Below are 14031 nucleotides of genomic sequence, written 5' to 3'. Positions count from 1 at the left end.
GAATACACACTCAACGTGATGCATTTATTATCTTCATTAAATTAATGTTAATAAGATATTTAACATATTAAAATGACCTTCTTAAGTGTTTTGCTCCTCCGAATGTCTGTATTCTTGCCTCACTTCCTTTGTGTTTGGTATTTAATATACAAAAAGTGTTCCAGAAATGAATAAATGCTAAACCAAACAAATCCAGAGAAAACAAACCAAACATAATAGCCGATTTTTTTCTACATTGCAATTTTACCCCGAGTCAAATTATTTATTTGTTTACACACCAGACTGAGTGAAGGTCACACTAAAAATACTCTCTTGGCCCTGACCTCTGATGTCTTGCTACAGGATGCACAAATACAGTCACACGCAACAAAGTGTCCTTCAGGTACAGTGCTCTTTATTACAAAACCAAGAGTCTGAAAGGCAAATCTGTGTTTGTGTGTGTGTGTGTGTGTGTGAGAGAGAAGCGATTATAGAAGCAAAGAGAAAAATGCTCAAAGCCCAAAGTGCAGCATTTAAACCTCTCCATGCTAAGCTAACGGAGTTTCTCCTTTCGGGTTCGTCATCTGACCGATGGCATCACAAGACTACTGCTGCAAATGAAAAGCCGCTCAGTACAGACAGCCTACAGCACATACTGAACACATTAAACAACCAGAAAACAGGATATATGAGCTCAAGCTGTAAATGGAAGAATTTCAGCTCGTAAAACGGGACAAAACATCTCATCAAAATATATATTATATTGGCTTATTTGTTATTGAAATATACCATCAAGAGTTTACTAACAGCTCGACTGTACCAGTCTCATTGGGTTTACACTGATAGGTTTGTATTTCTATTGTGAGCATACGTTATGTTTCAAAAAATAATATTGAATGTTTCTTTACAATAATGAATGAAAACACATGCAATCAATTGTTAAATATTGAAAACATTTGTTTTGTCCACTTTAAAAAAACAAAAAATAACGTTTTCCTGCAAAAACTCTATGAACTGTCCATAATAATGCAAGATAAAAAAAAATCTGTCATAAATGTTTGAGCTGAAGGGGTTTAACATCGACGATGAGTCCCTTTGCCAAAAAAATATACATAAATACAAAGTCTTGTTGACGTCCTTCTCTGTTTCACTTAAGAGTTTTTGCAATATACTCATTAAAAAGCACATTTTCTTGTCATACAACAATTACAGGCATTGAATTTCATAAACATTATCACAACCTTGCAAACATATTATTAGTGGACACGGTATCCATGCCGATTGCACAGGAAGTGACATCAGATATGTATGGAAGCTTATTTTTTATTTTTTTATTCCACCATGGAATTAAAAAAGGAAATTGTGACCTTTTTAGCCTTATAATGCTTTACAACTTTTCTCTCACAATTCAGACTTTAATTAAGACTTTTTTTCCCTCACAGTTCTGAATTGTGATATATATACTAATTGATGAATTAAAAGATATAAAGTCAGAGTTCTAGAAAAAATCTGAATTGCGAGATATAAACTCAGAATTGCAAGAACAAATCAGAATTGAGTCACACAAACTCAGAATTGTGAGAAAAAATGTGAGATATAATTGTGACAAGCTCACAATTCTGACAAAAAAAATCAGAATTGAGATATAAACTCAGATCTGAGAGACAATAACTCAGAATCGCTAGGTATAAACTCAGAATTGCAAGAAAAAAAATACAGAATTGCCAGAAAAAAAATCTGAATTGCCAGAAAAAAAAAAGATTTGCAAGATATAAACTCAGAAATGCAAGATATAAATTGTCAATTCTGAGGAAAAAATCTGAATTGCCAGAAAAAAAAAAGATTTGCAAGATATAAACTCAGAAATGCAAGATATAAATTGTCAATTCTGAGGAAAAAAATCGTAATTTCAAGATGTTAACTCAGAATCGCAAGAAAAAAAATCTGAATTGCGAGATATAAACACAGAATTGTGAGAAAAAACTGAATTGCAAGATATAAACACAGAATTGTGAAATATAAACTGAGAATTGTGAGAAAGAAAATCTGAATTACAGGATATAAACTCACAATTCTGAGAAAAATAATCAGAATCAGAATTGTAGAAATTGTAAGATAAAAAAAAAATCGCAAATTAATGACCTTTTCCAATTTTGTGGCTTAAATAAGCTTCCATAAATATGAGAGCATCTCACATTGTGGCATTAGAAATGTAAAAACATAAGGCTTCAGAGTCTATGCCTTCAGCGGATAGTCATTCTTTGTACTTTGTACTAAGTAGTTACCACAATCCCTCCAAAACAGGGTGAGCAAGTTAAAAGTGTTTTTTTGTCTTTTTCATACATAAATACTCCTTACAAAACATAGCAAACCAGAGCAAAACAAACAAATTGAGAAAACAAACAAATTGGCACCGATCACTTGTGACAGTGTGCTATAAAAATAGTTCCTTCTTTTTCCTGGTGCCTGATTAAAGCAAACACAGGCATGCAAGAGACGAAATCTCATTGTCGTAGCATCCCAGACCAAGAGGATAAGTACAACCAAATCATCCAGCATCAATATCTTTTTTAATTTCCTTCCTTTTAGCTCTTTCGAAATGTGCTTTGAACACTTTCTTTAAGTTTACAGTATCATACAAAAAGTGCACTCGGCAAACTGCGTCGGAAATGGTGCGTGCGCTCCGCCGTGAGAGAGACTTGTGCTTGTGTCTTCATTTTGACCTGTGTGTGTGGGTTGTTTCGGTGTGTGTGTGGCTTTAAGCCCTTTCTCTGTACTTCAAACGCGCTGTTTGACAGCTCGAGGATGTTCTGTGACCTTCAACACATCAGCCGAGGTGTTTGTGTGAACGTCTCTTTCTTCTTAGTGCTCTGATGAGCCTTAAATGTCTCTCTCTATACTAACTGTGTGTGTGTGTGTGTGTGTGTGTGTGTGCCTGTGAGTAGTTCAGTCCTACTACAGTGAGTCGCTGGTCTCCAGGCCCAGCCTGGTCATGTCGGAGTGGGAAGGATCATTGTCCTCGTCCTCATCGTCCTCTTCATCATCATCATCATCCTCCTCGCTGTGACCTCCCATCATGACCTGCTGCATGGCCAGCGTAGCTCCGTCTGATGAGAGCGTCTGGAGGCCGTCCTCACCCACACCGACTGTTACCGTAGTACCTGAGAATGACAAACAAAACGCTTCTAATCTCCACAAAACTGCTAAATACTGGCAATTAAATTGTAGCACTTAATCATTATTTTAAAAATTATTTTACAAAAACGATTAAAGTCTCATGAGTTATTAGGGCTGGGCGATATATCGAACGTGATGATATTCATGCGCATCTCGTCAGTAAAGCCGGTTCCGTGATTAGCGCTAAATCCCCATCACCTGTTTTCAAATAGTGCGGCATTTAATGCACAGAGCCGTAGATCACTGACAAGCTACGCAATATCGCGTTCATTATCGCAGATGAATCGCCTTCGATAATGAACGCGATATTGCGTAGCTTGTCAGTGATCTACGGCTCTGTGTATTAAATGAATATCACGTTCGATATATCGCCCAGCCCTATGAGTTATTAATAGTGCTGTCAAACGATTAATCGCGATTAATCGCATCCAAAATAAGTTTCTGTTTACGTAATATATGTGTGTGTACTGTGTATATTTGTTATATATAAAAACACACAACCATGTATATATATTTAAGAGAAATATGTTATGTTTAAATACATTCATATAAAATATCTTTTAAATTAATATAAATATATACATGTAAATATGCGTACATTTTCAAAATATATACTGTATGAATGTTTATATATATATATATATATATATATATAAAACCAGTCTTAAGTGTAAATTTTTCGAAATTGAGATTTATACATCACCTGAAAGCTGAATAAATAAGCTTTCCATTGATGTATGGTTTGTATACAATATTTGGCCGAGATACAACTATTTGAAAATCTGGAATCCGAGGGTGCAAAAAAAATCTAAATACTGAGAAAATCGCCATTAAAGTTGTCCAAATGAAGTTCTTAGCAATTCATATTACTAATCAAAAATGAAGTTTTGATATATTTACAGTAGTAAATTTACAAAATATCTTCATAGAACATGATCTTTACTTAATATCCTAATGATTTTTGGCATAAAAGAAAAATTGATAATTTTGACTCATACAATGTATTTTTGGCTATTGCTACAAATATACCCCAGCGACTTAAGACTGGTTTTGTGGTCCAGGGTCACATATTATGTAAACAAAAACTTTTATTTTGGACTCGATTAATCGCGATTAATCATTTATTATTAATCAGTTTTAACAAACAAAAACAACATTAATTCAGCCTGTCAGAACCTTTTTTTCTTAGCTTGATAATGTGACATTTTTCTTATATTTCGCTAGATTCAGTCTCTACAGATTTGGATGTTGTCAATTAAATTAACTTGTTAGCAGCATTACAATTAAAAAATATATATTTTTTTCAAATTAAATTAAACAACAAAAAAAGATTATTAACTGAAGATAATGACTAAATTTATGAATTATTAATCCACACAAACTGTATCATTAAATATTTATGTATGTATATTATATTCAATTAAAACGTTTTTAACTAAAGCAGCATTACAAATCCAATTATTTTTCAGTTGAGTTAAGAAATTAAATAAATAAAAATTTAATTATTATTAAATTCAAAGATTATAAATATCATGAATTATTCTTCCATAAATACCATTACATTTCTTTTAATATTTTTATTTTTCCTGCATATTTCTACATGGTGGTCACACCACGTGACTTTTGGCAGACAAATTGTTTAAGTGAAGCAGTTTTGTTAAAATATTATTTAACTACTACTAATGTTATTTTGGTTATAATTAATAATAACCAAATACAGAAATATTCAAGAATTTCAGTTGTTTAACAAGTCTTTTTTCTTAATTATGATGTTAGAACAACTGACATGACATGTTTTATTCAATACCCTCCAACAAGATCAAAATTAATTTGACTTAAATTAAAAATATACTAATCATAAAAGAGGTGTATTCAAGTCATTCTATGTCTGAATTGCTTTTTAATGTGTTTTTGAATAATTGAATAGAAAAGTGACCCATGTAAACCAGTCAAGTTTGCTTTGGTAAGCGGTAGATTTTCAGAGCAACCATACAACAATGTGCTATAAACCACTCAGAACACCACAGAAACCACACAGCAATGCCTTGGCAACCATCCTATCAACAGTAGGAGTTTTGCACGCCCCTTTTACATCTTAAAATGTACCACTGCCCTCAAACTAAACTCATATTCTGTGTTGCTTAATCTATGATGTCTCATGGGCCGTACCGTCTTCCATGGTGACCTGTTGCTGGGACACAGAGGAGGCGAGGGAGTTGGGCCAGAAGCGTTGTAGGGGGCGCGTTTGGGGCGTCTTCTTTTTGCTCTTGGGTGTGTCCGAGGAGCTGGCGTCCAGCATGGGCTGAAGGATCCGTCGGCGTGCGTTAATAAACCTGACGACATTGAGTCAGTCAGAGGCGATCCAGACGACTACACTGACCTGCATACTGTATGTATCAACGTCTGATAACTCACCAGTTGTTAACCTGCAGCAGGGTGAGGTTGGTCTGCAGGGCGATCTGTTTCTTCTCATCTTCTGTAGGGTAAGGGTGCTGGGGGGGACAGAAAGAATTCTCTCTATTGGTTAGTGTCTCTCTATCTTTGAACTCTCTCTACGTCAACTTTGTCTTTCTCTGCTTCATTAGAACAATGCGTCTCTGTGGGCCGCCCGTCTAAACAGACGCCTGACAGAAAACCTCCCTGCCGGGCTCTTCAGCGATCAGCGCTGTCTCCAGATGCTTAGTCACATGAGCAGCTGGTATTTGTGAGAGTGTAAATGTACATGTGTGTCTGCTCCGCGAGCCAGTCATCAACACCTACCAGCTCACTTAATTCATCTATACTTTTCTATTTTCATTTCTTAATTCATCTATACATCAATTCAAGCTGTCAGAACGTTTTTCTCAGAGTAGCTCTGTGGTCTGATAAGAAGTTTTCATTATATTTCAGCAGATTCAATTAACAGCGCTACAACTAAAATAGTTTTTCAATTAAATTAAGATATTAAATAATGATTATTAAATTTAAATAATTAAATTATTTACAAAGAACAAAAGTTTTTACATTGAAAAAAATCTTGCTCTTTTTTGCATCGTAGGAAAGTTTTGTTTAATATGGACTGCCGGTTAAAAGTTTGGGGTCAGTCATTTTTTTTCTTCTGAAAAATATTAATACTTAATGACCAAAAGTGACAATTAAGCCTTTTTTAAATAAATGCTTTGATGTGATTTTTTTTTACTTTATTCTTCAAAGAATCCTGAAAAAATGTTTCCACAACGGTTTTCGACAATATTGAAATGTTTCTTCAGCATATTAGAATGATTTCTAAAAGATCATGTGACACTGAAGACTGAAGTATTGATGGTGAAAATTCAGCTTTGCATCACATGAATAAATTAACTTTTAAAATATATTCAAATAGAAAACAGTTTTCATTTGTAATAACATTTCACAATTTTACGGTTTTTATTGTATTTTCTATTAAATAAATACCACTTTAGTGCGCATAAGAGTCTTCTTTCAAAAACATTAAAAAATCTACATCCATTATACCTGCTTAGGAACATTTTTATTATAATTTCTATTATAATTCTTAATAATAAAATATAATATTTTTTTTTATTATTACTGATAAGAGCAGACCAATCATATTATGAATTTACCACAAAATATTCCTATTATACATTACTTTTACTACCCCAATCCAGGCGATTGTCAACTTATCCACTACATTTGAGATATTGGCTGTACTGTATTTTTCACTGAAGTGAACATGAAATGCTGTTTGTAACCCATTTTTTAAAAAGATTTAAGAAACAGAGCGCTCTGAGACTTGGTGTGAATAGTGAAAAATCGCTTGTGATCGATCACTGAACACTATAAAACTGACACTGTAAAAAAAACTTACACCGATATGCTGGAAGAGCCAAGAACGCATGACATTGGTGGCGTGTTTGGGCAAGATGCCTCTCTTGGCCTTAGACGAACTGTCCTCCTGACTGAAAAAGTTTAGATCCTGGTTCAACTGCAGCTGAAGCTGTGGGAAATACAGACGCGGCTGTCAGGAGTGTGTGCGCGAGTGCTAATGCCATTCGTATTGTAATAGATTATGATGAATAGTTGAATCAGCACATCAAAGAAACTCTGAATGCTGCATGAAATGAGCGTGTTTGTTGACGGCGTCTCACCTGTGAGTTCTGGATGCGTATTGTTCCAGGTGACAGAGTCTGTGTGACCACCTGCCCCTGTGGAGTAACAACTGTAACAGGCTGATACAGTGTACCACCTGGGTTAAAACAAACACACTCACACGGTCAATATACGGCGAAATGAGAGAACGAGGAAGAAAACCGAATCAGAAAGCAGAAGTAAAACAATCAACACACCTGTTACCACCTGTGTGGGGTTTACAGCTGTGACAGTAACATTGCCTTGTTGTAAAGCCGACGCTGGCACTACAATACCTTGGGGACTCATGGCTCCAGAGAACGAGCTCAGCGGCTGTGAGGAGAACATGTGCAGAGCGGTTATTTCCTGAGCGGAGATGGAGACAGATTTCTAGTGTTTTTGAGTGTACCTGTGTCTGTGTTGGGGAGTAGGGGCTTCCTGGCTCTCCACTGAGCAGCGTCTCGCTGTTCATCTTGGTCTTGAGGCAGGCGATGTAGCGGCTACAGAAATCTTTACACAGGTCATTTACCTTCTCCAGCTCCAGCAGGTGAATCCGTAACACCTGGATGGCCTTCACCATCTGAGCTCGATGAGAAAGCACAGTACAGTCATCAGAAAATAAACCGAACTTAATGAACTGGAAGAGGTCTGCATGGGCATTAAAATGAACCCTGAATCCAGCCCACTGTATGAGACCCTAAAACCAAACCTGACATTGCTCACTCTGTTTTCACTTCCTCATCAATCATGCAGACTGAGATGGACGCTCAAATGCATGTGTTAAAATACAAATATTTAATATTATAATGCTTTAGAGCCTCATGTTGGGTAGCTAATTAGGCAGCAACCTAACACTGCTTCGCCATTCAAATACTGAAGTTATGGCCAATACAATAAGGGTAATAAACACTAAAAACTAAAACCAGTTGTTTTAGATGCTATAAAGTGAATTTAAACATCACACTGCTATAATGTAAAGCATAAAAATAGAAAGATTACATTAAAGTGTAATGGTAATACTACAATAAGATTCATTAGTTAACAACATTAGTAAACATGAACTAAGAATGAACAATACTTCCACAACATTTAATAATCTTAGTTAATGTTAATTTCAGTATTAACTAATGCATTATTAAAATCATAAGTTGTGTTTGTTAACATTAGCTAATGCACTGTGAACTAACATGAATAAACAATGAACAACTGTATTTTCATTAACTAACATTAACAAAGAATAATAAATAGTGCAATGAATGCATTGTTCATTGTTTGTTCATGTTAGTTAATACATTAACTAATGTTAACAAATGACACCTTATTGTAAAGTGTTACCAGTGTTATTAAATTATTGGTGTTCAACTTCTAGCGAGCTGGTTATCTGAACCGAGTGTGTTAACTAAGCGAGACATGCAAAATATGCAGAGCGGGGGGCGCAACGACTGGAACAGGGTGCACAGAGGTATGCAAATACATACGTTGACAGGCAGGTAGGAAAGCCAATTAAAACGCTTGGACCGCATAACAAAAATGTTTCTGAAGACAATCACCTATTGCAAATTAAATTAAATTTTTTTAAATTAGCATGCACAATTAAATATCCATATCAACTAATGCTGATTAAATCTTTAATATTGACTGTTATGCCATGGTCTGTCTGAATACTCGATTCTGATTGGCTGGCAGGTGTTGATTAAATTCGTTGAACCGCACAGGTAGTTCCAGGTCAGTTTAATCACGTTCTATATTAATGCGCTTCCTATAAACATTGGTAACCATAGTAACATACAGTTAGAGTTGAATAGTAATACAGACGAAAATAACCGTCATCCGCTGCGCATCGGGTGGTTCTTCGCCTCCACGTCGTGCATTCAAACCATTTAATGCACAGCTAGCCATTGATTATCCCTTACATATATATCATGACTGTTATATATCACGAATTACTGAATGTACACTACTGATCAGAAGTTTGGGGTCAGTATTTTTAATTATTTTTTATTTTTTTAATTAACAGTTATATTCAGCAAGGATGCATTATTTTGAAGTTTTTATATTTAACAAATCTTCTTTGTGTTTAATATACACTACTATACAAAAGTTTGGGGTCAGTAAAATTATTTTATTTCTGAAATAAATGAATCATTTCAGAAAGAATACATTAAACTGACCAGACTTTTTTTGTTAAAAGTATTTCTGTTTTTAAATAGATCCTGTAATTCTATTCATCAAAGAATTCTGAAAAAATGTCTCGTGCATACAAAAATATTAAGCAGCAACAGTTTTGAACATTGATGATAATAATAAATGTTTCTTAAGCAGCAAATCAGCATATCAGAATGATTTCTGAAGGATCCTGTGACACTGAAGACTGGAGTATTGATGCTGGAAATGTGTTATTCGATCAAAAATTCAGCCTTGGTCAGCATTCTTTCATAAAGATTCTTTTTTTTTTTTAACAGTAGTGCAAACACCAAAAACTTCAGGTTAATGGGCGATTCTTACCAGATTGTCCAAATCAGGGTCCTCACTGAAGAAAGCCTTGCCTTCTTTCTCCTGGTTTCGCACAAAGTTCTCGATATCCACATCGAAGCTGGCCGAGGTCACGCACTCCGAGCTCTGAGTGGATTGCTCACATTTCTCAAAGAGCAGCGCCAGCAGGGGGAACAAGGGGTGTCTGACAGTCAACAAACACATCAATTACACATCAAACCACAAACGCACAGTCAACTACGCTTCTTCAAAAACACGCCACAAGAAGTTACCTGTAAATGGCCGTCTTGTAGACCTCCATAGGAGTTTGTGGCTCAGACGGTGCTGAGCTGCTCTCCTCTTCCTCTCTCTCCTCCTCTTCCTCCAACCTCTCCTCCACTTGTCCCGCCGTCTGCTCTCCCACTTGCATCTGCACAGGACAGAGGGGCAGAGAATGAAGATGTATGAGGTATGTAGAAGTTAGCAGTGTCAGCCGGCATGTCTGCGGGCGGTAACGTCCGTGTGTGGGCCGCTCTGAGAAACACAGCCTCTCTGTCACAGACCCTAAGGGCTGACATGGGGTTTCAAAGCATGTAACAAAACCTCATTTCTTACAAAGGGGCTTCTCTCTCAGTCCTCAGACTACTCTATCTTTTTCTGTCAGATTTAGAAAGCTTTCACACATTTAACAGTGGTTTTTCACATTAGTTTCAGACTATTTAGCAGAAAAACAGTGTAAATACAGAAATACCAGCACATTGAGTGACGCAACATGCAAGATATGCAGATATCTTGTGTAATAATAATCTATTTGGACATCAGAATATATACAGTAAGCTAAGTACCCACAGTTCTTTTGGCTTCTTTTCTCAATCATGCAGTTTTTTTCTTTGTACTTTATAGCTGGGACAGGCCCACATGATTGAGTGCATGTGATGGAGCGCAACAATAGTGTTGATTGAAAAGGGGGAAATGTTAAAAATATTTCACGACTGCTGGAAAATCTCGGGTTAGTCTCGAGTCTCTCTATCTCTCCATCCGATGCCGCAGAGATCAAACTTCCCAGAATTCACAAGACATCAATCTCAGATTGTGAGATGTCATACTTGCATGTTTATAAAGCGTTTATTCAATTTTTATTGCAATATTAAGATGATTATCGCTTTATTTAAAAGGGCAATTAAACACACTCACGCAAAACAAAAACAGTACTCTATTGGCTGTACGAAGAGATCGTTGGCAACACAAACCTGCTCAGCCTCTTGGTAATCCTCCATGGACACCGATGGGGATGTCATCATAGTTACTGTTGCTGTGGACAACGCTTGGGCATTCTATAAAGCTGATCTTCAGCTCCACTAAACTGACAGTCGCAAAAAAGACAAAGGTTTATGTGAAAAACTGCAAAACAGCTGCAACTCTTTACCAGAAAAATGAATATATAAATACATAGCCTATATATATATATAATATATATGTTTTCACTTTGTCTTGAGGTACGGAGTGTAGATTAATGAGAAAAAAAAAAAGAATTTAAACAAGTGTAGTATCAGGCTGCAACATTAGAAAATTTAAAAAGTGAAGGGGTCTGAATACTTTCTGAATGCATATATAAAATCTTATAATATTAATCTTACAAAACTTTTATATATATATATATATATATATATATACACACACACACTTATATATATATATATATATATATATATATCTCTTTTTCATAAATTATATATATATATATATATGTGTGTGTGTGTGTGTGTGTGTGTGTGTGTGTATATGTATATATATATATATATATATATATTATTGTTTGTCAAACGATTAATCGCATCCAAAATAAAAGTTTTTGTTCACATAATATACAGTGTGTACTGTGTACATTTATTATGTATATATAAATACAAACACATACATGTATATATTTAAGGAAAATATGCTATGTTTATATATTAAATATATTTATATATAATAGAAAATATATTAATACAAATATATAAATGTATATACATCTTAAACATTTCAAATACATATACTGAAGGTGTGTGTATTAATATGTGACCCTGGACCACAAAACCAGTCTTAAGTCGCTGGGTATATTTGTAGCAATAGCCAAAAATACATTGTATGGGTCAAAATTATCAATTTTTCTTTTATGCCAAAAATCATTTGGATATTAAGTAAAGATCATGTTCCATGAAGATATTTTGTAAATTTCTTACCATAAATGCATCAAAACATTTTTGATTAGTAATATGCATTGGTAAGAACTTAATTTGCATCCAGTTTAAAGGTGATTTTCTCAGTATTTTGATTTTATACACCCTCAGATTCCAGATTTTCAAATAGTTGTATCTCGGCCAAATTTAGTCCGATCCTAACAATCCATACATCAATGGAAAACGTATTTATCCAGCTTTCAAATTTGAAAAATTGACACTTAAGACTGGTTTTGTGGTCTAGGGTCACATATATACATAATAAACAAACAGTACACATACATATATTATGTAAACAGAAACTTTCATTCTGGATGTGATTAATCACGATTAATTGTTTGACAGCACTAATATATGTGTGTGTATCTCTATGCATGCATATATGTGTGTGTGTGTGTGTGTGTATAAAATAAAGACCTTTACCATGATATTCAAATGTTTTGAGATGCACCTGTATATATGTATACACACACACATTTCTGCTCATTTCATAACTTCATAAATAACTCTCTTTACTTTACTCTATTTACTCTTACCTTAAAATATTTAACTTATTGTTATTATTATTATTTATTACATTTGTACAGTACACCAAGACAAATTTCTTGTACATGTATACCCACAGTTCTTGGCAATACAGGTGATTCTGATTCTTTATATTCATGGTATAAGGGCCATATAGTGCTTTACTGACATGCAAATGTAGGTCAGGCCAATTAATCAACATTTAAAACAACTTGTCAAAATTGATTTTTATATTTGGACGTTATAACCATCATATAACCATGCACACTTAGTTTTAATATCAGCCTTACCCAACTGAATAATTAACATTTTGTTTTCAGTTTTTATTAAATTATTATAGTAAATAGTTTGTAAAAATGTCATTTCATATATATATATATATAAACATCAGCATCAAACATGTAATGAGTCACCTTGGTCTATAAACACCTGTGTCGTTTAAAAATGCAAATCAGTTTTTATTGTATTTTCCTCTGCATGCGCTGCCGTGAATCAAAACTTTGTACTTTACACATAAGTGAGAAAACGATGTATAAAGTCTTGTTTGATTTGATGCATTACATTCATTTGCTTCAAAATGAACTTATACGCTAAACGGGATAAACATCTGCAGTGCTCTCTCTGCGAACAGGCGAATACAAATTGGCGATATATATAGTAACATCGCTAAATATCGCCCTGATGTATCTGCACTGCAACACGACTTCAGCGAGTGATTCGCTTTGAATGGGTTTAGAAAATATCTACATTTAAACACATACTCGATGTGCGTGTCACCGTTTTTCTCGTAATGTGGTTTTATATCTTGGTCATGGTCTATTTCTTTCTTCAGCCACAGATGACTGTATCTCATCCTCTCTATTACTGTAGGCGCCATGTTTGCACGGAGTCTCTGTTCAAACCCATCGCTTATATATGTTCATATCTATAGCGTTTTATTCGAAACCCAAGACACCCGTGAGAACCGCTGGCGCAATTAATATACAGTTATACTGCATAACCTACGTTATAATGCAAAAACACAAACCGTCTTGACTTTTCGCTCACTTATTAAAAACATCGTCCCTGTCTCTTTAAATATAATAAAAAGCCTGCCCATAATCGCCTATCAATCAATCTAAGGGACATCGGGCTATCCCTCCCCACCAGCGCCGCCGCCATTCGCACTTCTACAAAAGATCATAAAAAAAGAGCTGGGCCTTGACTGTGAGTCGAGCCAGAAAATCTCCCCCGAAACCGCCGTCCAAACATCCGATTTCAGCCCAAAACCATCCAGACCGCGCGCCTCCCGCGGAAGCGCCGAGCGCATTTTCACCGCGCGGCCCAGATCGCTTGATTGATAGGGAGTCGGAAAAGAAGATTTTGAGTGACAGCTTACCTTAGTGCCAATCTTCGTCACAATGACAAGCGGCTGCAGCAATCGGGACCCGCTGCTCTTCCATGTCGTCACAGCGTAACGGCACGCAGGCAACTTTGCTCATGAATATTTATGAGGTGGGAGGAGACATTACGGTATAGGGAAAAGCGCTCGCCCCCTGAGACTTCTGTC

At 35.4% G+C, this 14031-nt stretch overlaps 1 protein-coding gene across 2 annotated transcripts; it reads right to left on the bottom strand.

Annotated features, from left to right (window-relative positions):
* Positions 1 to 376: 376 nt before the first annotated feature.
* pknox1.2 (pbx/knotted 1 homeobox 1.2) lies at positions 377 to 13996 on the bottom strand. 2 transcript variants are annotated; one of them, XM_058784235.1, is made up of 11 exons: positions 13861 to 13996; positions 10986 to 11098; positions 10029 to 10165; positions 9769 to 9940; positions 7673 to 7843; positions 7482 to 7596; positions 7284 to 7381; positions 7004 to 7132; positions 5572 to 5648; positions 5326 to 5489; positions 377 to 3140 (listed from the first exon to the last, which is right to left on the bottom strand). In XM_058784235.1, exons 2-11 carry the CDS (start codon positions 11034 to 11036, stop codon positions 2935 to 2937), a joined length of 1320 nt encoding a protein of 439 aa, XP_058640218.1. In that variant the 5' UTR covers positions 11037 to 11098; positions 13861 to 13996; the 3' UTR covers positions 377 to 2934. The 2 variants fall into 2 exon arrangements, with proteins under 2 accessions (XP_058640218.1, XP_058640227.1); XM_058784244.1 differs by lacking the exon at positions 13861 to 13996 and adding an exon at positions 12896 to 13824.
* Positions 13997 to 14031: the final 35 nt, after the last annotated feature.

Source organism: Onychostoma macrolepis, chromosome 01, assembly GCF_012432095.1.
Source record: "Onychostoma macrolepis isolate SWU-2019 chromosome 01, ASM1243209v1, whole genome shotgun sequence".
Classification (NCBI taxonomy): Eukaryota; Metazoa; Chordata; class Actinopteri; order Cypriniformes; family Cyprinidae; genus Onychostoma; species Onychostoma macrolepis.
This window is presented reverse-complemented; position numbering and strand designations above follow the sequence as displayed.

Bases quoted from the DNA above. Each gene is read 5' to 3' on its own strand.
- pknox1.2 (XM_058784235.1), bottom strand. From the start codon at position 11,036: ATGATGACATCCCCATCGGTGTCCATGGAGGATTACCAAGAGGCTGAG. The intron at 7,382-7,481 runs GTGTGTTGATTG...GTTTTAACCCAG, and splicing joins CCCCACACAGGTGGTAACAG to GTGGTACACTGTATCAGCCT. The intron at 5,490-5,571 runs GTGAGTTATCAG...CAATGTCGTCAG, and splicing joins CTGCTGCAGGTTAACAACTG to GTTTATTAACGCACGCCGAC.